This window comes from Ictalurus punctatus, chromosome 2 (assembly GCF_001660625.3).
Source record: "Ictalurus punctatus breed USDA103 chromosome 2, Coco_2.0, whole genome shotgun sequence".
Taxonomy (NCBI): Eukaryota; Metazoa; Chordata; class Actinopteri; order Siluriformes; family Ictaluridae; genus Ictalurus; species Ictalurus punctatus.
In genome coordinates, this window is record NC_030417.2 from 7,418,608 (window position 1) to 7,446,588 (window position 27,981).

The 27,981-nt window shown below is 39.8% G+C and overlaps 1 protein-coding gene across 2 annotated transcripts; it reads left to right on the forward strand.

Annotated features, from left to right (window-relative positions):
- Positions 1-27,961, forward strand: slc22a16 (solute carrier family 22 member 16). 2 transcript variants are annotated; one of them, XR_008398210.1, is made up of 10 exons: positions 1-145; positions 4,190-4,663; positions 5,024-5,141; positions 7,460-7,774; positions 15,349-15,589; positions 17,801-17,928; positions 20,060-20,169; positions 20,697-20,829; positions 26,113-26,212; positions 26,519-26,582. XR_008398210.1 is itself a non-coding variant. In XM_017461762.3 (9 exons), the coding sequence occupies exons 1-9, from the start codon at positions 96-98 to the stop codon at positions 26,690-26,692; spliced, it is 1,710 nt and encodes a 569-aa protein (XP_017317251.1). In that variant the 5' UTR covers positions 1-95; the 3' UTR covers positions 26,693-27,961. The 2 variants fall into 2 exon arrangements, 1 of the variants encoding a protein (XP_017317251.1); XM_017461762.3 differs by lacking the exon at positions 20,697-20,829 and having other exon boundaries at positions 26,519-27,961.
- The last annotated feature ends 20 nt before the right edge of the window (positions 27,962-27,981 follow it).

Consider the following 27,981-nt stretch of genomic DNA (forward strand, 5'->3'; position numbering starts at 1 on the left):
CCTCCCCCTCTGAGCTGGGCTGGACTCTCGGAGGCAACATTTACAACTAGTGACTGCATGGGCAACAAGCTCCAAGAACCTCACAGGACCTCAACATGAAAAGCGGTGTGGAGCACCTGTTCGACCAACTCGGCCACTTCAGCAGGTAGGTTGGGTGTTTTGATTGTTTTTCCAGACAGTGATAAGTGTAATAACATCTTATAAACATGCACAGACAGTGACAGTAGTTGTAATGTAGTTATTTGTTATGTTATATTATGTTATGTTATGTTATGTTGTGTTGTGTTATGTTATGTTATGTAATGTTGTGTTTTGTTATGTTGTGTTGTTATTCATTATGTTATGTAATATTATGTTATGTTATGTTGTGTTGTGTTATTCATTATGTTATGTTATGTTATGTTGTATTGTGTTATGTTATGTTATGTTATGTTATGTGATAGAGACGCAGTTTGCGCATAAACTATTAGATTTGAGCAAAACTGTACTGTAACTGCAACTGTAAACACAGTTATCATGCCTTGGTAACTAGTAAATAGATATTTTTAGCTGTGTTGTAACTCCTGTCTGTGAAGATACTCAGGTAGAGTCTGAGTGTGTGTTATCGTGCAGTTTCAAGTACACTCAAAGGAGTACTTCTTTCATCATGAAAAAAAAGGTGGGGTATTCCTTTCGCATTTTTAGCAAATTCAGCTCTTATGTTTCAAATGCAATGTTTTTACATAGATATCAACATATCAGCTCAAAGTGAATGGTAGGTTGTTGTTGTTTTATGTATATTTTTACAGTGTCTAATTGTCAGCCACATTCGATTAATCATATCAGATGGAATGCATACATTTAAGTAAGGAGTGATAGATGGTCACTTCAAATAGGCTAAATCCAAAAAGTAATCAGACTGAAAACATATAAACAAATACGAAGATATTTTTTTTATTAGGAATGCCATCTGATACTTTTTTTTTTTTGACAACATTTTGGACATGTTTATATTCAGGATGTGCACTATATGGCCCAAAGTATATGGACACCTGACCCTCACACCCTCTGTCGTGGATAAATCAACCTTTTTAGCCTAAGTCAAAAACTTCAGAGACAGAGAGATTAGTATATGTCAAAAGGTTAATAAACTTTATTGAAACCCAGTAAAGTGTGACAGTCTGCAGAAAGTCCAAATTATGCAAACACACACAGCCCTTTTTATACTTTTCTCCACAGCGTAGTCATTGTAGGTGGGGTTTTGCCTTTCCTATTTAAAACAGACCAAACTTCTTTGCCACAATTAAATATTCATGTCTATGTGTTATCTTAAATTTGTGGAGCATGCGCAGTTAGTTGTTTTTTTCTCAAAACGATTTTATCAGGTCATGGTTTCTTCTTATTTTAAAAAGGTTTCACACTGGCTTGTGTGTCCTGACCTTGATCCACACTCGCCTTTTTTAAGTCTTATCCTAGCTCGGTAGTTTGTATCTGACCTCAAAGTTAACTGCTTCTGTGGAGGAAGATACAGGCTGGTACAACTGTTATACAGTAAGACACAGAGGTCATTCAACTCAATCCACACTCAGAATATAGTGGATCAAACATTGTTCTATGGATTTAGATTATGCTTCTAACTATTGATTATACATATAGATTATGCTTTTTCACTAATATTTCTTATTCGATTACGCTTACATAATAATTCTAAATGCTGGTTATACATTTTGAATACACTTCATTAACATATCCAAATGTTGGTTACACGTATTGATTACGCTTCATAAATATTTTCTATAGCTCTTCCCCAAATAGTTGCAACAAAGTTAGAAGCACACAATTGTATAGGATATCTTTATATGTTTTAGGGCTAAGATTTCCTTTCACTGGAGTTAAACGACATGGCACCATTTTTACCAGCGTGACAGTGCACAAAGTGAGCTCCATGAAGACATGGTTTGCCAAGGTTAGTATGAAAGAAGTCACATGGCCTACACAGAGCCCTGACCACAACCCCACTGAACACCTTTGTAATGAACTTGAACGCTGACTGCACCCCAGGACTCTTCGTACGACATCAGATCCTGACTTCACTTATGCTCTTGTAGCTGAATGAACACAAATCCCAATAGCCACGCTCTAAAATCTACTGGAAAACCTTTCCAGAAGAGTGAAGGTTGTTACTAGCAAAGGGGAGACAAATCTTGAATGAGATGTTCAACTAGTATGAGTGTGATGGTCAGGTGTCCTCAGACTTCATGTAGACTTAGAGCTATCATCCTAGAGCTGCCATGTCCAACTATACCATCTTAAACCCTGAAGGTTCTTTAAGTGTTTTCCTATCAGCCAGGGTTCTGAAAAATAAAACCCATTTGGAAGCTTAGAACTTTTAATTATCCAATGAACCCTGAAGGAACCCTTGAATTAATTTAATTTGTATACAACATCCAACTTATTGATAATGATGATCTTCTTAATACCTATAACCTATCAGACATTTAAAATCTGTCTTGGTTGGTTCATTGGATAATTAAGGTTTTTTGATAGGGAAATACTGTTGTGGAACATTATATTTACAGGAAAACTCTGTTGTAAGGTTCTAAATACTGTAGAACCCTTAATAGTTCCTTCAGACAGACAAATAAAGAACACATAAGGATTTGAAAATTTCTAAAAGGCATATCATGAATTCATTTCATGAGCAAAGCCGCTGGTGCGTGTAGGTTACATTCACACTGCAAATCGTTCCACTTTGATGTACTGCTGAAGTAAATTTTTTTGTTATTCTGTACACATTTTCTTTATAACATTGTATAAACAGTTCATACTTGTAAACTGACCCATATACACAAAGGAATAAAAATGACCATTCAAAAGGTACTTGATGATGTTAGTGTGCAGAAATCCAATTTGTGCATCTGTTACTATGTTGTCTATGGAAAGAGTACAATGCTGCAGTGTTAAGTGGGCATACACATGATGCACAGTTATGACATCATTGTGTAGGATTTAAGAAAAAGTCACCTGAATTACAATTTCATTATTCAGACTGAGGTCATGTCAATATGTATAAGTACCAGTGGCATTGCTGCTTCAGAGTTCCAGGGACCATGGTTCAATCCTGAGCTCCCCATGTCCATGTGGCTTTCCTCCAAGTTCTCTGGTTTCCTCCAGCCTCCCAAAACCATGACAGTGGATGGACTGAATAAGATTAATTGCCCCTAGGTGTGTGAGCATGGTGCCTTACCCAACCTCCTGCCCAGTTTTCCTGGGATAGGCCCAAGATCCACCATGACCCTGAGCCAGATAATGCGATAATGCGCTTACTGAAAGTGAGTAAGTGAGTGATATCAGAACCACATATGGAAGCATAGAGAATGGCAAATTCAATATTTGAATTGGAATATTTGATTGTCTTGAATGAAACAAATCTGTGCCACATGAGGAAAACAGTAATATTTGGCCCACTTAGAGGTTTTTTTTTTTATAGCTGCCCAATCTAGCCATGAGCGCTGTCTTTCAAATGCTGTTGCACAATCAGCAGGGCAGGAGAACCTTGCTCTGGGGTCATTGCTATTGATGTATCAGGAATCTCAGAGGACACACCTGTAGCTTTATCTAACCTTGGCAGTACTCTGTCCTTCTCTGCATGGTCTATATTTGACTGTCCATGCTAGTTTTTGAGTTAACAAATCTGGTGACATCCCCCGCTAATCACGTATTAGTCAATAATTTTCAGAACCTTTATTGTGTGAGGAACTGTGACTATCTGTCTTCTGTTTGAAATAACCATTTTATAGTTACTTAAACTTGACTCACAATATAACGGAATTTCATTGACATGTAATGAGTTTATCTAAAAAAAATACATTTTATTTAACCTTGAAGCAAAAATAAAACACATGTTCTATATTATTGCACTAGTTATGTGAGATAATCATTATATGCTGTCTTGAATACAGCTGTAGAAGAAGCTGTCATCGAAATGCACAGATTATCCCTTAAAACCTTTTCTTCTTACCTTGATGCACCAGTGCATCAAGGAGTAGAGTTTTCACACCAATTTTCAAGTTCCTCTGACAAGTCTGAAGGACTTGTCTTTGAACATTATAAAGTAGTACATTCTTATGTCCAGCTGTTAACTGCATTTTTTGCTGAAGGTTAATCACAGTGAGATACAACATACTGACATTACTTCTTCATTCTCTAGGTTTCAGGCCTACCTCTACTTCGGTGCTGTTTTCCAGGCCACATCATGTGGGATTCACTACCTGGCCTCTGTTTTCTTGGTGGAGACCCCAAAGTTTCTTTGCGATGCTCCTTTGAACATCACTGATGTCCTGTACAGAAACCACTCAACAAGCTCGCTGGAGGAGATCTGGCCGCTTTATACTCCTGGAAATGGGCCAGTGGTGGTACGGACAGTTAACGGAGAACAGTGGGAACTTGGACCCTGTCGCAAAATGCTGCGTCACTACACCCAAGGCTTTCAGTATGAGTTTACTGGCAATAAATCTGTGGAGTCATGTAATGGCTATGAGTTTGATCATAGCCAGGTGGAGCAGAGTATTGTCACAGAATGGAACCTGGTGTGTGAGAAGGAATGGCTTTCCAAGCTTGCACAGCCTAGCTTTATGCTGGGAGTCTTGATCGGGGCACTGCTGTTTGGAGACATCGCTGATAGGTATGCATGACATCCTAGGTAAAAAAGAAAAAGGGTCCAAAATAAAGGGTCTGGCACTAGATATAAACTGTGCAATGATGCATGTACATTTCCCATAGAATTTCACTGTGTGCGCCACCGGGGCCAATATGTCCATGCATACATTTATCTGGGGTGTTTCAGGCAATTATTATTAAACAACTACTGTATACAGTTTTGACGCTGTCCAGAATAAAGCTGTTGCTGAAAATGAATGACTAATCGTCTATACCAAAAGTATATTTATTTGCTTCAAAATATGTCTTGTTAGCAGAATCAATAAAGTGCTGGATATAATAACATAATATTACATAAATCTCTGTTTTCTTTGTCTTTCTCCAGGGTTGGCAGACGTCCCATTCTGATGGCCACCAGTGTGTGTCAGTTTGTATTTGGCATCACTGTGGCATTTACAGGAAACTACTACATTTTCATGGTGATGCGCTTCCTGCTTGCCATGGTAAGATTCTTATAACGAGACCCTCTTTCCCCTTGAAGCGAAGATACAATCACACTTTAAAGGTGCAATTGTCAATTAACTTTTTTCTTACTGGTATAAATATCATGGAAATTACAATATGTAGAACCTGATAAATAAATAATTGTTTAAGCAAAGACATCAGCATGTGGCTGGGAAAACATGTTTGGAATGCAGAGTGTTTACATGGGTGTCCTGTCAGGCTTTTTATAGACACGACCCAAAGCCCCTGTATTTCATCCCCATCTCTGAAAGGACACCGTGGAAGAGTCTGGTATCTGAACAAATCAAGCAGATACACTTTAATTATTTAGAGACACAGGCAAGGTAAAATGCTTTGGATGAACCACCTCGATGGAAATGTATGTAATGCTGCTAATATTCAATGCACAATACTGGTAGTGATGGTCAGCTAAAAAACTCAAGAGAGCTCATTACAGAGAAAAACAGGAGAGCAAATAGACTCTTGACCTTTCTCGGAAATCAGTATGAACCGAATGTCTATGTCTCTGGCAAAAACATAGCTGTAAGAAAAAGAATACTTGGGTATCATAATTAGATGATGAGTCCATCTGGAGAAGTGAAATGTAATGGTGTATTTTGAATTGACATGTTGACATTATGTATTGTGCAGTAAATTGACATCTGCTAATAGGAGAGCAATGCTTTAGCCCTCTGTTGATGTTTTTCAGATAATTGTCATGCAAACGGATGCAATTGCAGTTAAAGGCTTTATTAAAAGCCTTTAATAAAAGTAATATTAAAAGGCAATATCAAAGTCCAAAAACAGGCATGGGTCAGACTATCAGCTAACGAGAGAAACTAGGAAAAGGCAGAATCCAAAAACAAAGGACAAAAACAAGATCAATGACCACGAAACAATGTACAAATTCTCGGTACACCACTGGCGGCAACACACAGAAACTAAATACTTTATGCCAAACAAAGACACACAGGGGTTTAAATATACAAACTAATCAAAAAGGAGAAACAGAAACAGCTGGTTACAATGATTAGGACACGTTGGGGAAATAACCAATATTAACCCAATTTCACTTGAGTCTTATGATTTGGCTGATTCATTGAGAGCTCTGACTCATGCATGGACTCCACAAGACCTCTGAAGGTGTGCTGTTGTATCTGGCACCAAGACATTAGCAGCAGATCCTTTAAGACCTGGAAGTTGAGAGGTGGGGCCTCCATGGATCGGACTTGCTTACCCAGTTCATCCCACAGATGCTCGATCGGATTGAGATCTGGGGAATTTGGAGGCCGAGTCAACACCTTGAAGTCTCTGTCATGTTCCTCAAACAATTCCTGAATAATTTTTGCAGTGTGGCAAGGAGCATTATCTTGCTGAACGAGGCCACTGACATTAGGGAATGCTGTGGTCATGAAGGGGTGTACTTGGTCTGCAACAATGTTTAGGTAGGTGGTGCGTTTCACAGTAACAACCACATGAATGCCAGGACCCAAGATTTACCAGCAGAACATTGTCCAGAGCATCACATTGCCTCTGCCACCTACATGATGTAAAAGAAAACATGATTTATCAGACCAGGCCACCTTCTTCCAATATTGGTATATGGTCCAATTTTGATGCTTACATGCTTAAGGGTCAGCATGGGCACTCTGACCAGTGCAAGCTGTGATGCACTGTGTCTTCTGACACCTTCTATCATAGCCAGCATGAACTTTTTCAGCAATTTGTGCTATTCACAGTAGCTCTTCTATGGGATTGGACCAGATGAGCTAGCCTTCATTCCCTACATACATCAATGAGCTTTGGGTGTCCATGGCCCTTTCACTGATTCAGTGGTGACAGGGCCATGCCATTTCAGAGATGCTCTGACTGGGTCATCTAGCCATCACAATTTGACTCTTGTCAAAGTCACTCAGATTTTTACGCTTGTCCATTTTTCTGGCTTCCAACACATCAACTTTGATAACTGACTGTTTACTTGCTGCCTCATGTATCCCACCCCATGACAGGTGCCACTGTAATGAGATATCAATGTTGTTCACTTCACCTGTCAGTGGTTTTCATGTTATGGCTGATTGGTGTAAATGAAGTTTTATTTACCACTGTGCAGTCGTCCTCTTTTTTGCAAACATCACTACTCTGTTTAAACAAAAGCACAATCAAAATAGATTTCTCATCAGTGAAATTGTGAGCTAAATTGTATAGGTGTGAGTGAATATTTGTGCAAATAGTTCCATCATAGGAAAAGCATTCTTCATTATCCTGCTTAGAGATGCCTTCTTCATCTTTCCCACTTTATATCTCCCTGTGTTGGCAGGTGTCAAGCGGCTATCTAGTCGTGGTTTTTGTGTACGTTACGGAGTTCACAGGCAGCAAAGTGCGGACGTGGACATCCATGCATGTGCACGCAGCATTTGCCGTAGGTGTCATGGTGGTAGCCCTGGTGGGTTACCTGGTCCGAGTCTGGTGGCTCTACCAGGTCATCCTCACCCTCAGCACCTCTCCCTTTCTTCTGTACTGCTGGAAGTTCCCTGAGACGCCATTCTATCTGATGGCCAAAGGACGGCACCAGGAAGCCCAGGAGCTCTTGGATACCATGGCCCGTTGGAATGGACTGGAGCCCAGACTGAAGGTACTGACACAGCTGCAAAATAGAATTTCTAATGGAATTTTTTATGAGGAAATATGTTATTAAGCCAATTAAGGTAATACTTTTTACCAGATATTATATTTTGAATGTTACAGAGAACATTTTTGTTTTAATGGCAATAGTACAGTATGAACATGCTATATGGTCTGCACTTAAATAGCACTTTTTAACCTTAGCGGTTTTACAAAGCGCTTTACACTGTTTCTCATTCACCCATTCACACACACTCACACCAATGGCAACAGAGCCATTGGTAGTAACTTGGGGTTCAGTGTCTTGCCCAAGGACACTTCGGCATATGGAGACACGTGGACCAGGGATCGAACCATCAACCCTGCGATCAATGGATAAGCTGCTTTACCACCTGAGCCACAGCCACCCAACTCTCATGTTCTTTAAACTATTTAGCAATGAATGTTACATCAACCCAGAGCATACCATTGTGAAATTACTTTTAAAATATAAAAATATTTCCAAAATACTATTGATATTTAGTGCAATATAAACAAATGCATTGCAATATAAACACACAAAATCCATCTTCCTGATGCCACAGCCAGTATAATCAGAAATACCAGATATATTTGACTATATTCAAGATATTTTCACTTGCTGTCATTTTTTGAAGTGTGACGTCAGTGTTTTATAAAAAAGAATGTTTTTTAAATGTCTTCACTTAAGAGGGTGTTTTTTTTTACTACAGTCTCAAAAAAAAACTACAAAAATTAAGTCAAGCTCCATTTTTAGTAGTTAGGTCCTTTTGAGCCACACAGAATGTAAAGATTAAAATTAAAATATGAATAAGAGGGTGTTGCCTAATCCACTGAGTAAAAGCATGTTTATGGTCCTCTCTGATATGCAACAAAAAGTAAAACAAATCATTTATTAAAGAGACATTCATGTGATATCTGTATTTATAAAATGCTTATTTACATTATTTTTCTCTGAAAACGCCTTTGGAGGAGAAAGGAAGTGTACCACATTATACAGTCAAAGTACAAATCACAGAAAAGGAAATATGACCAAACCATACATTTAGTGTGTTTTGGTTTGAATGAAAGCGCATTTGGTATGAACAACATGCGAGCATAATGGACTTCTATCACTGCCATCACATTTTCAGAGGATCATAAATGAGAATTTTATATACAGTATACACACACAGTGGGGTCCAAATGTCTGAGAGCACTAGTGAAAATTCTTCTATTTTGTATTCTTTTCTAATTTAATGCAACAGTTTTCAATACAAATTATATTATTGACAACAACTTGAGTGAAAAGTAGAATCTTTTAAACATTTTCATGGATTTCAGGGTTTCTTAATATTTGGTACGTCCACTTTTTGCTTTAATGACAGCGTGCAATCGAGTTGGCATGGGCTTCACAAGTTTGTGCAAAAAGTTATGATCCATTTAAGATCAAATCCATCAGTGTGTTATCTGAACACCTGCTTCAATAGAAGACTTTAAGCATGGAGAAAATCTGACCTTTTGTATAAAGCAGTTAACATGGTCAATAGCACACATTTGCTTAAATTCATATTGGGACTCTTGAATATTACATTTCTTTGTTTTGATTATATTATATTTCCAGGTTTAAATGATATATATACATATATATATATATACACATATATATATATGTAGTCCTCGTCGGCCGTGTTTGACACACACACACACACACACACACACACACACACACACACACACACACACACACACACACACACACCCTGTGTGTGTGTGTGTGTGTGTGTGTGTGTGTGTGTGTGTGTGTGTGTGTGTGTGTGTCATGTCACAGCAAACCAGCATTCTGGGACTCCATTTCCTACTACAAACATGGCCGACGATGACTACAACTCCCAAAAAAACACACAGACATTCACTTTCCCCAGAATACTAATCTGACACACTTTTTCCCAATCACACTAACTCACACCACCCTTTAACAGAGACTGCTCATTCACAATGCCTTTGCGAAATAAACGCTCAGTTGCTGTAGTCTCTGTTGTTACCAAGTCTTCCTCTAGTGTTGTTATTCTGGTTTTGATTCTGTTTTGTCCTGGACCAGAGTCCTGCCTTACCTGCTCTAGTCTGTTTGCCTGATCGCCTGACCTTTGCCTGTCTTAGTTTTTTTTTTATTTTGCCTTGCCCTTTGGAATATATTCTCTCATTAAAACTGCAATATTTGCATTTGCTTCCGTCTCTGCCTCCATTAAATGACAGATTATTTCGCCTTAATATGGATGCAGCAGGTCCATCAGACTGGCAGCTAGCTGTCAGCACCCACGATCAGCTTATGGGAGAACACCACCAACCGCCCAAGTGAGTCAATGTTCTCAGACCGCTCTGGTTGTCATGCAGACCCACACCCCTCTTCCTCCTATGCCGATGCTGGAGAAATATGCAGGTGATACCACACGGTGCAAAGACTTTCTCCTGCAGTGTTCGTTGTATTTCACCAGCTATGAAGAGATGTCTGAGGCATGAAAGATAACCCACTTCATGGAGCTGCTGACCGGCAAGGCTCCGACGGCGGTATGGGAACAAGGTGGTGAGCCCATCTTCTCCTTCGAACATTATACGGGGTTGTTTTGAAGTATCTTCGACCACTCGCCCAAAAGCACAGAATCAGGGGAACAACTGCTCACCCGAGGCGCATACCGCATAGCAGAATATGCTTTAGAGTTTCGCGCTATCGCTGCGAGATGTTGATGGAATGAACCCGCGCTGAAAGCAGCCTTTCGCGATGGTTTGAACCCAGAAGTGGTGACGGAGTTAGCCTGCCACAATGAACAACTCACCCTCAATTTGCTCACTGACATGTCCATCTGTCTCGACCACCTTCTCCGAAGCCGTCACTCACTACGGAGCAAGGGAGCCCCTACTACCACCAGCACCACCTCTGAGCCTATCCAGCTGGGGCACACTCGGCTTAATGAAGAGGAGAGAGAGAGAGGCACTGAGAGTCCCGATGTTTCTACCGTGGACAGGATGACCGTCTCATCTGGCAGTGTCCCCTCCAAGCCCGTCCTGGCACCAGGGAGATCGGGAGCTCCACACCTTGCTTCCAAAGGGTGAGTCCTTCCCAGTTTTTCTCTCAACAAGCCTTCATTCTACCAGTCATAATAGAATACTCAGACATGTCTTCTGTCCTGAAGACAGCACTGATTAACCCATTGGCAGCGGGGAAATTCATCGAACAAGACACTGTCACCCAGTTCAACGTCCCCATCCGTCCATTACAACAACTGTGCAAGATCCAGGCCATTGACAGAGCACCCATCGGAGGAGGGACCATCGCACACTGCACGGAACTTCTCTCACTCCAGATTGGCACTCTCCACAAGGAATCCATAACCATGTACATCACAGTATCTGCTAGACATCCCATCATTTTTGCCCTCACATGACTAGACCAACACAACCCTCTCATTTCCTTGCCCGACAGGCAACTCACACACTCTGGTGTACTACTTCCATGCCCATTGTCTCCAAACCCCAGTCATTCCTCTGGCTGCCACCTCCTGACCACCTAGTTACAATCCAGATTCCACCAGAGTATCAGTATCTGAAGCAGGTGTTCAGTAAGGAGAAGGCCAGCAGCCTACCACCACAGCAACCATATGATTGTGCTATTCAGCTGCTTCCAGGAACCAGTCCACCTTGGGTCTACCCTCTCAGTGCCAGAACAACGAGCTATGGAGGATTACATTCAAGAGGCCCTCCAGCAAGGTTATATTATACCTTCTACAACCCCTGCTTTTGCTGGTTTCTGTTTTGTGAGGAAAAAAGGAGGCGGCAACAGACCATGTATAGATTACCGGGACCTTAACCAGTGTTAACCATACATACAGAATGCCAATCATCGTCGCAGCGAACATGCCCAATATCAAGCAGGTGACAGAGTCTGGCTTGCTACCAGAGATCTACGACAACCACACACATGCAAGAAACCCAGCCCCAGATACATTGGCCCATTCAAGATCATTAAACAGAATAACGAAGTCCCTGACAATCTGGACCTACCTCGACACAGCCGCATAGCCCCATCATTCCATGTCTCTCACCTCAGTCCAGTCATCCCCTGCCCACTAGCCACTGATGTGCCACCCAACACCCCTCCTTCACTACAGGACATCGAAGACCAATCAGCATATCTGGTAAAGAATGCACCGCAAACTACAAACATGGCTGACAACAACTGTAACTCCAAAACAAACAAACAGACACATTCACCTTCTCTGGAATACTAATCTGACACATTTCTTCCCAATCACACTCACTCACACCACCTTTTAAAAGAGACTGCTCATTCACAATACCTTTGCAAAGTAAATGCTCAGTTTCTTTAGTATCTGTCATTACCAAGCCTTCCTCTAGTGGTGTAATTCTTGTTTTGATTCTGTTTTGTCCTGGACTCTGATTATTTGCCTTACCTGCTCTAGTCTGTTTGCCTGATCGTCTGATTTTGCCTGTCTTAGTTTTTTATTTTATTTTGCTTGCACTTTAGATTATATTTTCTCATTAAAGCGGCAATGCTTGCATTTGCTTCCATCTCCACGTCCATTACATGACAATATGTATATACAGTAGCTCACAAAAGTGAGTACACCCCTCACATTTTTGTAAATATTTGATTATATCTTTTCATGTGACAACACTGAAGAAATGACACTTTGCTACAATGTAAAGTAGTGAGTGTACATCTTGTGTAACAGTGTAAATTTGCTGTCCTCTCAAAATCACTCAACACACAGACATTAATGTCAAAACCGCTGGCAACAAAAGTGAGTACACACCTAATTGAAAATGTCCAAATTGGGCCCAAAGTGTCGATATTTTGTGTGGCCACCATTATTTTCCAGCACTGCCTTAACCCTCTTGGGGTTGGACTTCACCAGAGCTTCACAGGTTGCCACTGGAGTCCACTTCCACTCCTCTATGATGACATCACGGAGCTGGTGGATGTTAGAGACCTTGTGTTCCTCCACCTTCTGTTTGAGGATGCTCCACAGATGCTCAATAGGGTTTAGTCCATCACCTTCACCCTCAGCTTCTTTAGCAAGGCAGTGGTCGTCATGGAGATGTCTTTGGGGTCGTTATCATGCTGGAATACTGCTCTGCGGCCCAGTCTCTGAAGGGAGGGGATCATTCTCTGCTTCAGTATGTCACAGTACATGTTGGCATTCATGTTTCCCTCAATGAACTGTAGCTCCCCAGTGCCGGCAGCACTCATGCAGCCCCAGACCATGACACTCCCACCACCATGCTTGAGTCAAGACACACTTGTCTTTGTACTCCTCACCTGGTTGCAGCCAAACACGCTTGACACCATCTGAACCAAATAAGATTATCTTGGTCTCATAATCCATGTCCTTAGTCTACTTGTCTTCAGCAAACTGTTTGCAGGCTTTCTTGTGCATCATCCTTCTGTCATCATCCATCATCCTTCTGGGACGACAGCCATGCAGACCAATTTGATGCAGTGTGCGGCGTATGGTCTGAGCACTGACAGGCTGACCCCCCACCCCTTCAGCCTCTGCAGCAATGCTGGCAGCACTCATACATCTATTCATTGAGGGAACCATGAATGCCAACATGTACTGTGACATACTGAAGCAGAGCATGATCCGTATGCAGTATTCCAGCATGATAACTACCCCAAACACACCTCCAAGATGACCACTGCCTTGCTAAAGAAGCTGAGGGTGAAGGTGATGGACTGGCCAAGCATGTCTCCAGACCTAAACCCTATTGAGCATCTGTGGTGCATCCTCAAACGGAAGGTGGAGGAGCACAAGGTCTCTAACATCCACCATCTCTGTGATGTCGTCATGGAGGAGTGTAAGAGGACTCCAGTGGCAACCTGTGAAGCTCTGGTGAACTCCATGCCCAAGAGCGTTAAGGCAGTGCTGGAAAATAATGGTGGCCACACAAAATATTGACACTTTGGGCCCAATTTGGACATTTTCACTTAGGGGTGTACTCATTTTTGTTGCCAGCGGTTTAGACATTAATGGCTGTGTGTTGAGTTATTTTGAGGGGACAGCAAATTTACACTGTTACACAAGATGTACACTCACTTCTTTACATTGTAGCAAAGTGTCATTTCTTCAGTGTTGTCACATGAAAAGTTATAATCAAATATTTACAAAAATGTGAGGGGGTGTACTCACTTTTGTGAGATACTGTACAGTGCTGTGAAAAAGCATTTCTTCTGTTTTCGTGCATATCTCATACTAAATTGTTTCAGAAATTAAAACAAAATCTAAGATAAAACAATCAATTTTAAATGTTAATGTTATTTATTGAAGCAAAAAAGTTATCCAATACCAACTGGGCTTATGTGAAAATGTATTTGCCCATGCAGATACTAATTCCAGAAATCTGTGAAACTGCATTCATAATGGGGTTCAGCTGGATTAGTTGCAACCAGGCCTGATTACTGCAAACCCTGTTCAATCAAATCAACACTTAAATAGAACTTTTTCAACAGCATGAAGTTAGTTAAAAGATCTTATCCAGTAACACACTATGCCAAAATTGAAAGAAATTCCTGAAATGATGAGGTTGAAGGTGATTTGAAACACATCAGTCTAGGAAGGGGAAAGCTATTTCAAAGGCTCCGGGACTCCGAAGAACCACAGTGAAAGTTATTATCTCCAAATAGAAAAACTTGGCACAGTAGTGAACCTTCCCAGAAGTGGCTGACCTTCCAAAACTCCTCCAAGAGCACACCAACTACTTATCCAGCAAGTCCCAAAAGAGCCAAGGACAACATCAAAGCACCTACAGGCCTCTTGCATCAATAAAAGTTCATGACACTAGTATCAGAAAGACATTGGGCAAAAATGGCCTACATGGAAGAGTGGAGATGCAAAAACCACTGCTAACCCAGAAGAACATTAAGTCTCATCTGGATTTTGCAAAAACACACCTTGATGATCCTCAAACCTTTTAGAAGAATGTTCTGTGGACTGATGAGTTGAAATTGGAACTGTTTGGAAGACAGGGGTCCTGTTACACCTGGCGTAAACTAAACACAGAATTCCACAAAAACAATTTTTGGAAGTGTGATGGTGTGGGGACACTTTGCTGCTTCAGGGTCTGGGCAACTTGCGATAAATGAGGGAAACAGTAATACTGCTCTCTACCAGAAAATCCTAAAAGAGAATGTCCATTCTTCAGTACCAAGCTGAAACTCAAGCGCAACTGGATTATGCAGCAAGCCAATAATCTAAAGTATAGGAGTAAGTCCTAGACCTAGAAGTAAGGGAAAGTAATCTGAAGCATTTGGTTGCAGTTATTGTTGCTAATGGTGGCACAACCATATTTTATGTTTAAGGGGGAAATTAGTTTTTTATAAGTTATCTATAACACGTTACATTATTTTTAGGGAAATTGTTAGAAAATATTAAGATTTGTTAAGTGTTAAATTGTTAAGAGGATTGTTCTACAGTATAATCTACACAAAATGGTTTTTCTCATTTTTTTGTGTAGTACTCTCTTTAAAAATAGATTTTAAAATGTTGATGGAATAACACCATGTTGTAGGTGTCGGAGCTGATAGAGGAAAGCAGGAACGTAATTATGGAGGACAAGCAGCGAGATGACAGCAAGCTGGAGGAACCGGAGAAGAAGTTGAGTATCCTGAACATGTTCGGCAGTTGGAAGATGGCTGGACGAAGCGCCACATGTTGTGCGATCTGGTTCATCGGCTCACTGGGTTACTACGTGTTCAGCCTGGGCTCTGTCAACCTGGGTGGAAATCAGTACATCAACCTCTTCTTGGCTGGTAATGTGTGTGTGTGTGTGTGTGTGTGTGTGTGTGTGTGTGTGTGTGTGTGTGTGTGTGTGTGTGTGTGTGTGTCATTGTGTGTGTTTGAGATAATATTAACATTATAGTGCTTTTGGTTTGGGACCACTTTAGAAATAAGCTAGTAAATAATTTGATGTTGCATGTTCTCCCCCGTGATGCGGGGGTTTCCTCCGGGTACTCCGGTTTCCTCCCCCAGTCCAAAGATATGCATGGTGGGCTAATTGGCATGTCTAAAGTGTCTGTAGTGTATGAATGGGTGTGTGAGTGTGTATGTGATTGTGCTCTGCAATGCATTGGCACCCTTTCTAGGGTGTACCCCTCCTTGTGCCTGATGCTCCCTGAAAAGGATTAAGCGGTATAGAAGATGGATGGATAAATAAATAATTTGATGCATGTAGTGACGATTTTGGTAATACAGAATTTGGCATATAGGGAGCCTGCTTACATTTTTTTTGTATTATACAGTATGCATTTACATATTTTCATTTAGATATTGACATAAAAGAAAATGTGCATTTTAATTTATATTTTATTTTGACATTTATTCTATTTTAAGGGAATACCGTTTGTATATTTATATCAGTTTGCTAACAATGTAAGTTAGTGAAACATACAGTGGGAGTGAGATTCACATTTCAGTTTTTAAGCTACTAGAATTAATATTTAATAATTAGTGTCATTGTTAAACAGAATGCAATAGGCAAATTATAGGCAAGATATTGATATTGATATGACCTGTTCATTAATTTTATCAAAGCTTACCAGCTAATGATCCAGACCAGCATCTTTAAAATGGCTCAGAATATGTACTGTCTAGAAAGTGGATTTCATCTTGTTTCTCATTTTGTTGCCTTATTTTGTGCTTAGAGTTGATGTTGCAATTGTCACATCAGGTTATAAACTACTAGGTTACACTGCATACTGAGAGTGGATTGGATATTTTAAGAGATTATGGAGTGGAAAGTTTACACGCTCTGTGTTTTGTTGAAATATAACTACAGTGTGATTAACTCCAGAAGCTAACAGGGACTATATATGATTAGCTAACTGATTGGCATGTCTAAAAGTGTCCGTAGTGTATGAATGTATGTGTAAATGTGTGTGTGATTGTGCCCTGCAATGGATTGGCACCCTGTCCAGGGTGTCCCCCACCCTGTGCCCCATACCCCCCAGGATAGGCTTCAGGTTCCCTGTGACCCAATAAGGATAAGCAGTACAGAAAATGGATGGATGGATGGATTATATATAGTTCATCCTAACTAAGGTGCAAACCTAAAACTGCTAACAGAATACAATACAGAGATACTACTAATACACGAGTAATCCAGTCATATAAACAGCATACTCTGATTCTAATTTAGATTAAGGCTGGTATCAGATTTGAAGAAGTTAACTGTTTCTGCAGTGTTGAATTAATTGTGCTACAGCCAATTAAAAACAATGTTCAGGACTCAATTCTAATTGGTCTGAAGGTGTTGATTCATTTTCTATAACAGCACAACTCTGATGGTAGCCCCAACTCACAGTTTTATATTAATGCCATCAATAAAATTTGTTATAGCTTCTATAGTAATTGCAAATTCACAGGGACTTACTGACAGACGCTCCATGTAACTTAAGTCTTATAAAATGGACAAAAGAGTCTTCAGCACAGATCACTTAGCACTTTCTGGTTTCTCAGTAACATGACGTGTTTTTTTGACAGAGAATGACTGTAAGTAAGAGAAGTAAGAATTAAGAGAACATAACATGTAACCAAGGGTTTAAATATTAATTGAGGGCCTGTAAGTAAATAAACTGGGTCTGTGATGTATCAACTAGCATCAAAGTTGTTAGGGTTATTATTTAATTATCATAGCTATAAGCCCAATTCACAGGCCATTTTACAGGAAAGAGATTAATCTAAAACTCTATTAAGAAGAAGAAGAAGTATAAATAATGTTAACTTTAATCAAAATGCCATTTCAAATTATAACCAGGAAGTGAAGCTGATACACAGTTTTAAAAAATCTATATCTGAATGAGTGGAAAAGTTCAGGAAAATGAGAGCTCTCATGCCCTGAATAAATTCATATGATGGTACGTATTATATTCTAGAAAGAGTCCCTGAAAGCAAAAAGTTTGGGAACACCTTGGGAACATCTGCACTAAATTGACACTGGTGTTTTGGTGATTGGTTCTTGGCAGGTGCTGTTGAATTGCCATCCTACTTAATTGGCTGCTTTGCGATGGACCGGATCGGGAGGAAAATGACGTGTGCTCCAGCGCTGCTGCTGAGTGGAGTTGCCTGCATGCTCATCATTGCAGTGCCTCAGGTACGAGTATTTCAACTACTGAAAACTCAACAATTGAAATAATGCTTTGATACTTATTTGTTTATAATTGAATAAATCATCTGTGAATGAACATGTCTCTTCTCTGCTTCCCTTTTAACAAGTGACATACTGCTTTTAGTAATCGTGATCATTGCAAAAAGGTTTATTCAGTTCTTCGCACATTGGATTAAAAAAGACACACACTCATACACACACTCTCAGAAGCACTTACTTTGCATGGCTGATAAGGAACTTTTGTCTAAAATGTCACCTTTCACTGTAAACGTATGTATATGTGTGTGTGTGTGTGTGTGTGTGTGTGTGTGTGTCTGTGTGTGTGTATAGTATATAACAATTTTAAATGCTTCTGAATTCAACCTTCAGCTTAAACACTTTTGCTGTCAGCTTCAAAGAACGGAAAAATTTTGGCATCCTGTCAAATCGCCAACAATCCGATCCAGCTAACTCAGTAATTTCCTGTAAGAAGAACGAAGCCCTGATGAAGTGGATTATCATGGATGATTTCATTGTGTGTGTTAAGTGTGTGGGTGTGTGTGTAAAAGGAGAACGCTCAGGTGAAAAACATGACAGTTGTTACAGGCACCAGTATTGTAGATGGTCACGATTTCCCCTTGCGCAAAGCACTGGAGCTCGCAGCGTGCTCTGAAACCCGAAGCGCGAGCTTGAAGCGCAAGCACTCACTTCCGGGTTTTTCAGTGACATCGGCATTGTTTATTTTTGACGTGGTTTATGTCCTGTCTGCTGTCTATGATTTCGTTTAGTATTCAAACCCCTCGTGTCTCTTTGTTCGTCGTGAGGTATTGAGGGTTACTACTTCCTCGTGTATTGGTTCATGGTTTTTGATCTTGTTTCTTGTTTTTTGTTTCGTGCTTTGCTGATCTGACCCTTTGCCTGTTTTCACCATGCTAGTGTTTCACGATTTGGATTTGTCTACCTGCTTCTCTTTAATAAAGTTCTTATCTGCACTTGCATCCATCCTAACCTCCATTATGTGACATAGATTAGTCTTTATAATAGATATGTCTTATAAAATGCCATAGGTTTATTGTATTAAAACATTCTAAATTAACATTAAAATAATCGTATATTAAATTAAATATTGTACATTTTACCAATCATACCATCACCACCGCTGTGTATTTGAAATATTGCTCACTTTTCCACATTTTGCCCAGTGACTTAAACGCTATATAAACTGTGGTCTACTGCCTGACTTGGTCTCCTGCCTAATCACACTTATAAATAGACCTGTTCTAAGTGAGTGTATGGTAGTGGAATTGTACATTAGGGGGTGGGGATAGTGGTGTGTTACACCTATAATACACTGTGTAATATAGTGGGGTGTCATATAGCTCTGCTGAATTGATACTGAATAAAATTTGCACTATAGTATGATCATTCACTACTTTCAGTTATTGTCACATTGTTGTGAATTTGAATATTGAGTAATTTGCTATGAGTAGATTGACTCTAACTATTTAAGGCTGTCCTGCATTCAGCAAAGCTGTCAGCAAGTCTGCACAACAGCTGTGCACTGAAATAACCCCCCCCCCCCCCCTCTCTCTCTCTCTCTTGTTTAAATTCAGATTTGTATCAGGATTGAAAACTCAGTATTATGAAAAATTGCCAGAACTTGCTAGAAATTGTGGGACCTGTAACATGGCCCCAGTTTGTTTGTTTTTTCCATTTGTAAGTCCTCTTTGGGTGACTTTTGTCAGATGATGAGTCTGTGTGTTTCTGTCTGTGTATAAGGGTAAGGCTTCTGCAGCTCTTGTACCGGCCCTAAGCATTTATATTTTACATTTATAGCATTTGGCAGATCCCCTTATCCAGAACGACTTACATTTATCTTAAGCATTTGTAACTGCTAGTCCATGTCAAGCTGTTCCCTCCTCATGTGTGGTTCTAAAGCCCATCAATTAGCAAATCTCTCAGCAACTATGCACATCACATCTTTCCTGCATTCATGTTCAGTAATCACTTTATCATGGTCAAGGTCATGGTAGCCCACTGGGCGCGAGGCAAGAATACACCCCGGATAAAACAGCAGTCCTGCACAACAACTATACACTTGCTTATTTTCTTTCCTTGTTCTCTCATTTTGCTGCAGGACTTTGAGATTTTGGCTGTCGTCCTGAGTATGACAGGGAAGTTTGCCATCGCCATCGCGTTTGGCCTCATTTACTTGTACACATGTGAGCTGTACCCAACAATTATCAGGTGAGTAAAGTTCACTATATGGCCAAACGTATCCTGATACTACTCCTAGTTAGTGGATTTGGCTATTATTAGGCACTTACGGTTGAGTGCACACATCAAAGTAATCTCTAAAGACAAGCAGTTTAACAAGACCCCTATACTGTAGGTTGCCAAATTTCTAACAGTTGTTCATCAAATAGCTATGCTGATACAGCTGCTCTCAACTGGAAGTGACAGTGTGAAGGAGAAAAATCTGGCAGCATGTAGGAGGAAAAAGGCCACTCACAGAATGGGATTGGAACCACAAAGTGCCAAAGCACATCCAGCGGTGCTTGAAAGTTTGAGAACCCTTTAGAATTTTCCATATGTCTGCATAAATATGACCTAAAACATCATCAGATTTTCACAAATGTCCTAAAAGTAGATAAAGAGAACCAAATTAAACAAACGAGACAAAAATATTACACTTGCTTATTTACATATTGAGGAAGATGATCCAATATTACATATCTGTGAGTGGCAAAATATGTGAATTTTTTTTCTTTCAGTATCTGGTGTGACCCCCTTGTGCAGCAATAACTGCAATGTTTCTGGTAACTGTTGATCAGTCCTTTACATCAGCTTGGAGGAATTTTTCCCTCTTCCTCACTCAGTACAGAACAGCTTCACTCTGGGATGTTGGTGGGTTTCCTCACATGAACTGTTTGCTTCAGGTTCTTCCACAACATTTCTATTGGATGAAGGTCAGGACTTTGACTTGGTCATTACAAACCCTTCACATTATTCTTCTTTAACCATTCTTTGGTAGAATGATTGTGTGCTTAGGGTTGTTGTCTTGCTGCATGACCCACTTTCTCTTGAGATTCAGATAATGGAAAGATGTACTGACATTTTCCTTTACAATTTGCTGATATAATTCAGAATTCATTGTTCCATGAATGATGGCGATCCATCCTGGGCCAGGTGCAGCAGAAGGCCCAAACCATGATATTACCACCAGCATGTTTCACAGATGGGATAAGGTTCTTATGCTGGAATGCCGTATTTTCCTTTCTCCAAACATAATGCTTCTCATTTACACCAAAAATTCAATTTTCAATTCAGTTCAATTCAGTTTTATTTGTATACCGCTTTTAACAATGGTCATTGTCCCAAAGCAGCTTTACAGAAACATATAAATTCAGGATATAGATTTTGAATGTATGAATATATCCCTAATGCGCAAGCCTGAGGCGACTGTGGCAAGGAAAAACTCCCTGAGATGATATGAGGAAGAAACCTTGAGAGGAACTTGACATTGAGAGGGAACCCATACTCATGTGGGTAACAATGGATAGTGCAGTTATACAGTATCTCACAAAAGTGAGTACACTCCTCACATTTCTGTAAATATTTGATTATATCTTTTCATGTGACAACACTGAAGAAATGACACTTTGCTACAATGTAAAGTAGTGAGTGTACATCTTGTGTAACAGTGTAAATTTGCTGTCCCCTCAAAATAACTCAACACACAGCCATTATTGTCTAAACCGCTGGTGACAAAAGTGAGTACACCCCTAAGTGAAAATGTCCAAATTGGGCCCAATTAGCCATTTTCCCTCCCCGGTGTCATGTGACTTGTTAGTGTTACAAGGTCTCAGGTGTGAATGGGGAGCAGGTGTGTTAAATTTGGTGTCATCACTCTCACACTCCCTCATGCTGGTCACTGGAAGTTCAACATGGCACCTCATGGCAAAGAACTCTCTGAGGATCTGAAAAAAGAATTGTTGCTCTACATAAAGTTGGCCTAGGCTATAAGAAGATTGCCAAGACCATGACACTGAGCTGCAGCACGGTGGCCAAGACCATACAGCGATTTAACAGGACAGGTTCCACCCAGAACAGGCCTCGCCATGGTCGACCAAAGAAGTTGAGTGCACGTGCTCAGCGTCATATCCAGAGGTTGTCTTTGGGAAATAGATGTATGAGTGCTGCCAGCATCGCTGCAGAGGTTGAAGGGGGGTCAGACTGTCAGTGCTCAGACCATACGTCGCACACTGCATCAAATTGGTCTGCATGGCTGTCATCCCAGAAGGAAGCCTCTTCTAAAGATGATGCACAAGAAAGCACTTAAACAGTTTGCTGAAGACAAGTAGACTAAGGACATGGATTACTGGAACCATATCCTGTGGTCTGATGAGACCAAGATAAAATTATTTGGTTCAGATGGTGTCAAGCATGTGTGGTGGCAACCAGGTGAGGAGTACAAAGACAAGTGTGTCTTGCCTACAGTCAAGCATGGTGGTGGGAGTGTCATGGTCTGGGGTTGCATGAGTGCTGCCGGCACTGGGGAGCTACAGTTCATTGAGGGAATCATGAATGCCAAAATGTACTGTGACATACAGAAGCAGAGCATGATCCCCTCCCTTCAGAGGGCAGTATTCCAGCATGATAACGACCCCAAGCACACCTCCAAGACGACCACTGCCTTGCTAAAGAAGCTGAGGGTGAAGGTGATGGATTGGAAAAGCATGTCTCCAGACCTAAACCCTATTGAGCATCTTTTGGGCATCCTCAAAAGGAAGGTGGAGGAGCACAAGGTCTCTAACATCCACCATCTCTGTGATGTCATCATGGAGGAGTGGAAGAGGACTCCAGTGGCAACCTGTGAAGCTCTGGTGAACTCCATGCCCAAGAGGATTAAGACAGTACTGGAAAATAATGGTTCCACAAAAAATATTGACACTTTGGGCCCAATTTGGACATTTTCACTTAGGGGTGTATTCACTTTTGTTGCCAGCGGTTTAGATATTAATGGCTATGTGTTGAGTTATTTTGAGGGGACAGCAAATTTACACTGTTACACAAGATGTACACTCACTACTTTACATTGTAGCAAAGTGTCATTTCTTCAGCGTTGTCACATGAAAAGAAAAAATCAAATATTTACAAAAATGTGAGGGGTGTACTCACTTTTGTGAGATACTGTAAATAAATCCCTTCTACAAATGTGCTAATGCTATATGGTCAAATAGTGCAATTGTGTAACCAGGAAAATCCATTACAGTTTTTACATGAAGTCTGTTTTGTTGAACTTCTCCATTGTTCACTGATGGAGACTGGTTGTGGCACTTGTAGTCCTAGCCATCATAGCATAACTCTTCATATGAATTGAGGTCCAAAGCCATCTTATGGCTTTTTGTGGTACAATCCTCAGTAATCTGAATGATCTTTAGGTTGCACCATGTGGGGCCATGCTCAGCAGCAGCATGTGACTTCCAATAGATGAGAACTTCAACCAGAATTAGGGCATCAGGATGGATCAGGCAGGTCCGGAGAGCAGAAGGATCACTGGCATCTCAGGATTATCATGTGTAGCTTGACAGAAAAATAGAGGGAGAGAGTGGGAGACATTATTATGTATGCTTATTGTTGATCTGATAATGATGGTCTCATCCATACATAAAACATTTTTCCATCAGCATTCTGGCTTGTCCATGTGATCTTTAGCAAACTGCAGATGGTAGGCACTGTTCTTTTTGGAGAGTAGTTGCTTTCTCCTTGCAACCCTGCCAAGCACACCATTGTTGGTCAGTGTTCTCCTGATGGTGTACTCATGAACATTAACATTAACCAATGTGAAAGAGGAATTTAGTTGCTTAGAAGTTACCCTGGGTTCCTTTGTGACCTCGTGGACTATTACACGTCTTGCTCTTGGAGTGATCTTTGTTTGTTGACCACAGTCTGACTGTGGATTGGTGGAGTCCAAACTCTTTACAGATGGCTTTGTAACATTTTCCAGTCTGATGAGCATCAACGACTCTTTTTGTGAGTTCATGCCATGATACGTTTCCACAAACATGTGTTGTGAAGATCAGACTCTGATAGATCCCTGTTATTTAAATAAAACAGAGTGCTCACTCACACCTGATTGTCATCCCATTGTTTGAAAACATCTGACTCTAATTTCACCTTTAAATTAACTGCTAATCCTAGAGGTTCACATACTTTTGCCACTAACAGATATGTAACATTGGATCATTTTCCTTAATAATTAAATGAGCAGGTGCAATATTTTTTGTCTCGTTTGTTTAATTGTGTTCTCTTTGTCAACTTTTAGGACCTGTGTGAAAATCTGATGATGTTTTAGGTCATAGTTATGCAGATATATAGAAAATTCTAAAGGGTTCACCATAGTGGTTCAAGCACCACTGTATCATCTAAAAATAATCTAGCTTTGTTTCAAAGAGTCACAACTAAGTTCCAAACATTTCTGCTTCTATGCTCAAGCAGATGTATATAGGCCCATGATCAGCTTGTGCAAAGCCAAATGAGAGCTAGAGTGGTCTAAAACTCACCATTAAATGTCTGTTCATTTATTGAAAGGCAAATTGCATGGGACTGTCTGTCAGTTCTGTTGACTAGCAGATACTGAGAGAATGTTAATTACCTCAAGGCTCAGAGATTTAAAAAAAAAAAAAAAAAAAAAATCCAAGGTTTTGTCAGATTTCCACTACCAAAGTAAATGTCAGTCTTGGGGAGTAACAGAATACATGTAACGGCGTTACATAATCAGGATACAAAAAACTGTTAACTGTAATCCGTTACAGTTACCTCAAAAAAACCAAAGTAATCAGATTACAGATACATTTTGTAAAATATGGGAATACTATCAGGATTAAATTTTTTTTTTCATTTAAAACCAAAGAAATGAATCTTTTGACATAACACAATATAAACAGCTGCTTGATTATAGTTCTGGTTCTCTGTTGCCAGTCGTGATTCACATGAACAACCTCCTGGTGCATGCGCAAAATTAATTTGGTAGAAATTAACACAAATTGTTCTCTGAAATGCTTTTGTTAGGGTGACCATACGTCCTCGTTTTCCCCAGACATGTCCTCTTTTTCAGACCTTAAAAAAGCGTCTAAATTTAAGCAAAATGTCCGGGATTCGGCATTAGTTTCATTATGATGTGCTTACAGTCTAATACCGTAAGGTGTGTGCATGTTTGTATTGCTTTAACCCCTCTCTGTAATTCCCGCCTTCTCGCACACCAATAGGTCGATTATAAAAGGCTTGAATCAACTATTGGCCAAATTCCTGCCTCTCAACCATTAGCCTACTCTCAGCGAATGCAAAAAAATGTATTTTTATTTTATTCCGTACACATTTAAAAGAATATAGGAAAAAAATGCAAAACATGGGCAGAGTGAATTTTATATATATATATATATATATATATATATATATATATATATATATATATATATATATATATATATATAATGTGTATCAAAGTGTGCATTCATAGTAACTGTTTTGCTAGGGACACTGGGTGCAGTCTCTTGGGACACAGTGTCTTGTCTTGGAACTCAACCCAGACTCTCGAATTAGGATTTTAGTTCTCATCTCAGACCTAGGCAATCTGGACTCAACCCAGCCTTTCAAGATGGGAATTTTGGACTAAACTGAGAATCTACTGTAAAGGATTTTAGACATGACTAAAGTATGAGTCCAGAGTGCCTCGCTTTAGAGTCTCCATACTCAAGCTGTAATCTTACAGCTGTAAACTGTAAGCTGATTCTTAAGATAGGAATTTTGGAATTGAATTTACAGCTATGGACTCTAGTTGTGACTCTGACTCTATGGCTTGGAACTCATGGCAGTTACCCTGCACACAATGTGAGGTTTTTACAGAAATAATTTGTTGAGAGTGGAGTGAAAGATTTTGACTGACCTGCACAGTCCTGATCTCATTCCCACATTGTATGAATTGGAGCATTGTTAGCGAATGCCAATTTTTACCTCACTAATGCTTATGTAAAAAGCTCTCTATTAATGCCCTTGATTTTGTAAGCACTTTTACCCAATCGAGTATCGACGTACGACTGTATATATAGTGAATATACATTTTGAAGGCACATAGGGTAAAGTGCTATATTATGTGTGAAATATAAAGGAATATTGGTGCATCTGCAGGTCACTTGCAGTGGGGAGTGGAAGCATGTCATGTCGGATTGGAAGTGTGGTGGCTCCCTTCTGCGTTTACCTTGCAGACATCTGGATCTACCTGCCTCAGGTAAACACAAGGCTGACTTGACACTGACTACAGAGAATATCTGCTATATTTTACATAAAATAAAATGACATCAGTTATTCTTTAACTGAAACACCATAAATTGATAAATATCTATCCCAATCATGAAATAGGATTGGTATGTAACTATGATCACTCTCTCTAGTTTAAATGGCAGTCCTGTTGATGAGAGATTGTCTATGTTAATAAAGAATAACAAACAATCAGGATAGATCATTAATTAAATGATATTTGTGTTTTGAAAATAATATTTTAACATCACGTCTCTTTCTCTCGTCTTTCATGTAGCTCATCGTGGGTATCCTGTCTTTCATTATTGGAGTTTTGACCTTCTTCCTGCCAGAGACACTGGGGGAGCCGCTCACCTCCACTTTGGAGGAGGCAGAAGCTCTGGGCACGAAGTCAAGCAAGAAAATAAGAGACAATGAGATACAAATGAACCTGGCTGACAGCAAAGCCTGAGTCAAAAGAGACTGAAGTAATCAGAAATTCTCATCAACTTCCATGTGCTGGTTGCACATTCTACACAACTCCATATAAGGGTATTTTTAGCAATAGATTTGTTCAGGAAGACTACTCTAATTGAGGAATGAAGACAAAAACATATTAATAGCATCAACTGTGGTAATAAAAGCAAAAATGACTGTGAAGGCCTTCTTTGTTGTGTGCAGCACAATTATATGTTTTTACCTCAGGTTCTGACGTTTAAAGTAAAGTACTTAACTGGTCTGTCATGGTGAATCTGAGATTTTTTTAATTTTTAGGGTCCAGGTTGATTTATTTTTTATTTTTTCATTCTTATTTGTCTTCTTCCCTACTAAAAGAAACGGGTGGCCAAAGACACAGAAACAATTTGGTGGATTTGGTGGAGAGGTTCAGTGCTTCCTTGCACTGGGTTGAGACCAAATTTGAAAGATGGCAAGATAATTGTAGTCTGAGGAGGCATGTGATGAATAGGTTTAAACTGGATATAGATTTTGCTAAGCTCTGCTAAGATGATATGCTGCTGTGTTTTAAAATGATTTTTAAAGTCACAACTCTTTAGGTTTTACAATATGTGTTTTATTATATTTATTTTAGGTGCCACATGAGTACGTAGGAAGCCTAGTTCCAGTGTTAGTTACACTGTCCTGCAGATTAAAACTGCTGCTGTCCTAAACATGTGCTGCCAGTCAAACATTTTCTACTGTTACAAACCATTCTGAAGTATATTTCATTGCTGTGAGGTTACAAGCAATCAGATTGCACACAACACTGTTCCACAGTAGCACATCGGAGCTGTCTTAATTGGAGCTGAAACGTCTAGATTCAAGACAGTGGCAAATATGACAGATATTCTATGTCTGAGATTTTATTTTGCCAAACTGTATGTGAGAAGTTTTTTTTTTTAAATGACTTTGTGTATAGAGAACTATGAAATAAGCTATGTCTTCTGCAAAATTAATTTCAGTGCCTTGCACATGCCCTGAATGGACCAAAGAGTCTGTGACTGGACTAAATGTGCATAAAGGTTTCTTTAAACACTTAGTATTGTATATTCTTCCATTTTCATACCAGAGCCTTTGTGTAAAGGATGTTATGAAGAATACTGTATCACTGGTATTTTGTTACATTTCAGACACCATGAAGTAATGATGCATACGTATGTCATTCGGATGTATTTTTGTACTGCTGGCTTTTCCAGCTGTTTCATCAGTACAATGAAATAATATAATTGTGAGAATGATTTGATTTATTTTTTCTTTGTCTTT

What these genes read in the sequence shown, in the direction of transcription:
- slc22a16 (XM_017461762.3), top strand. Translation starts at nt 96, where the DNA reads ATGAAAAGCGGTGTGGAGCACCTGTTCGACCAACTCGGCCACTTCAGC. An exon ending in TCATCATTGCAGTGCCTCAG is followed by an intron (nt 17,929 to 20,059) that starts GTACGAGTATTT and finishes ATTTTGCTGCAG; the next exon opens with GACTTTGAGATTTTGGCTGT. An exon ending in TCTGGATCTACCTGCCTCAG is followed by an intron (nt 26,213 to 26,518) that starts GTAAACACAAGG and finishes TCTTTCATGTAG; the next exon opens with CTCATCGTGGGTATCCTGTC.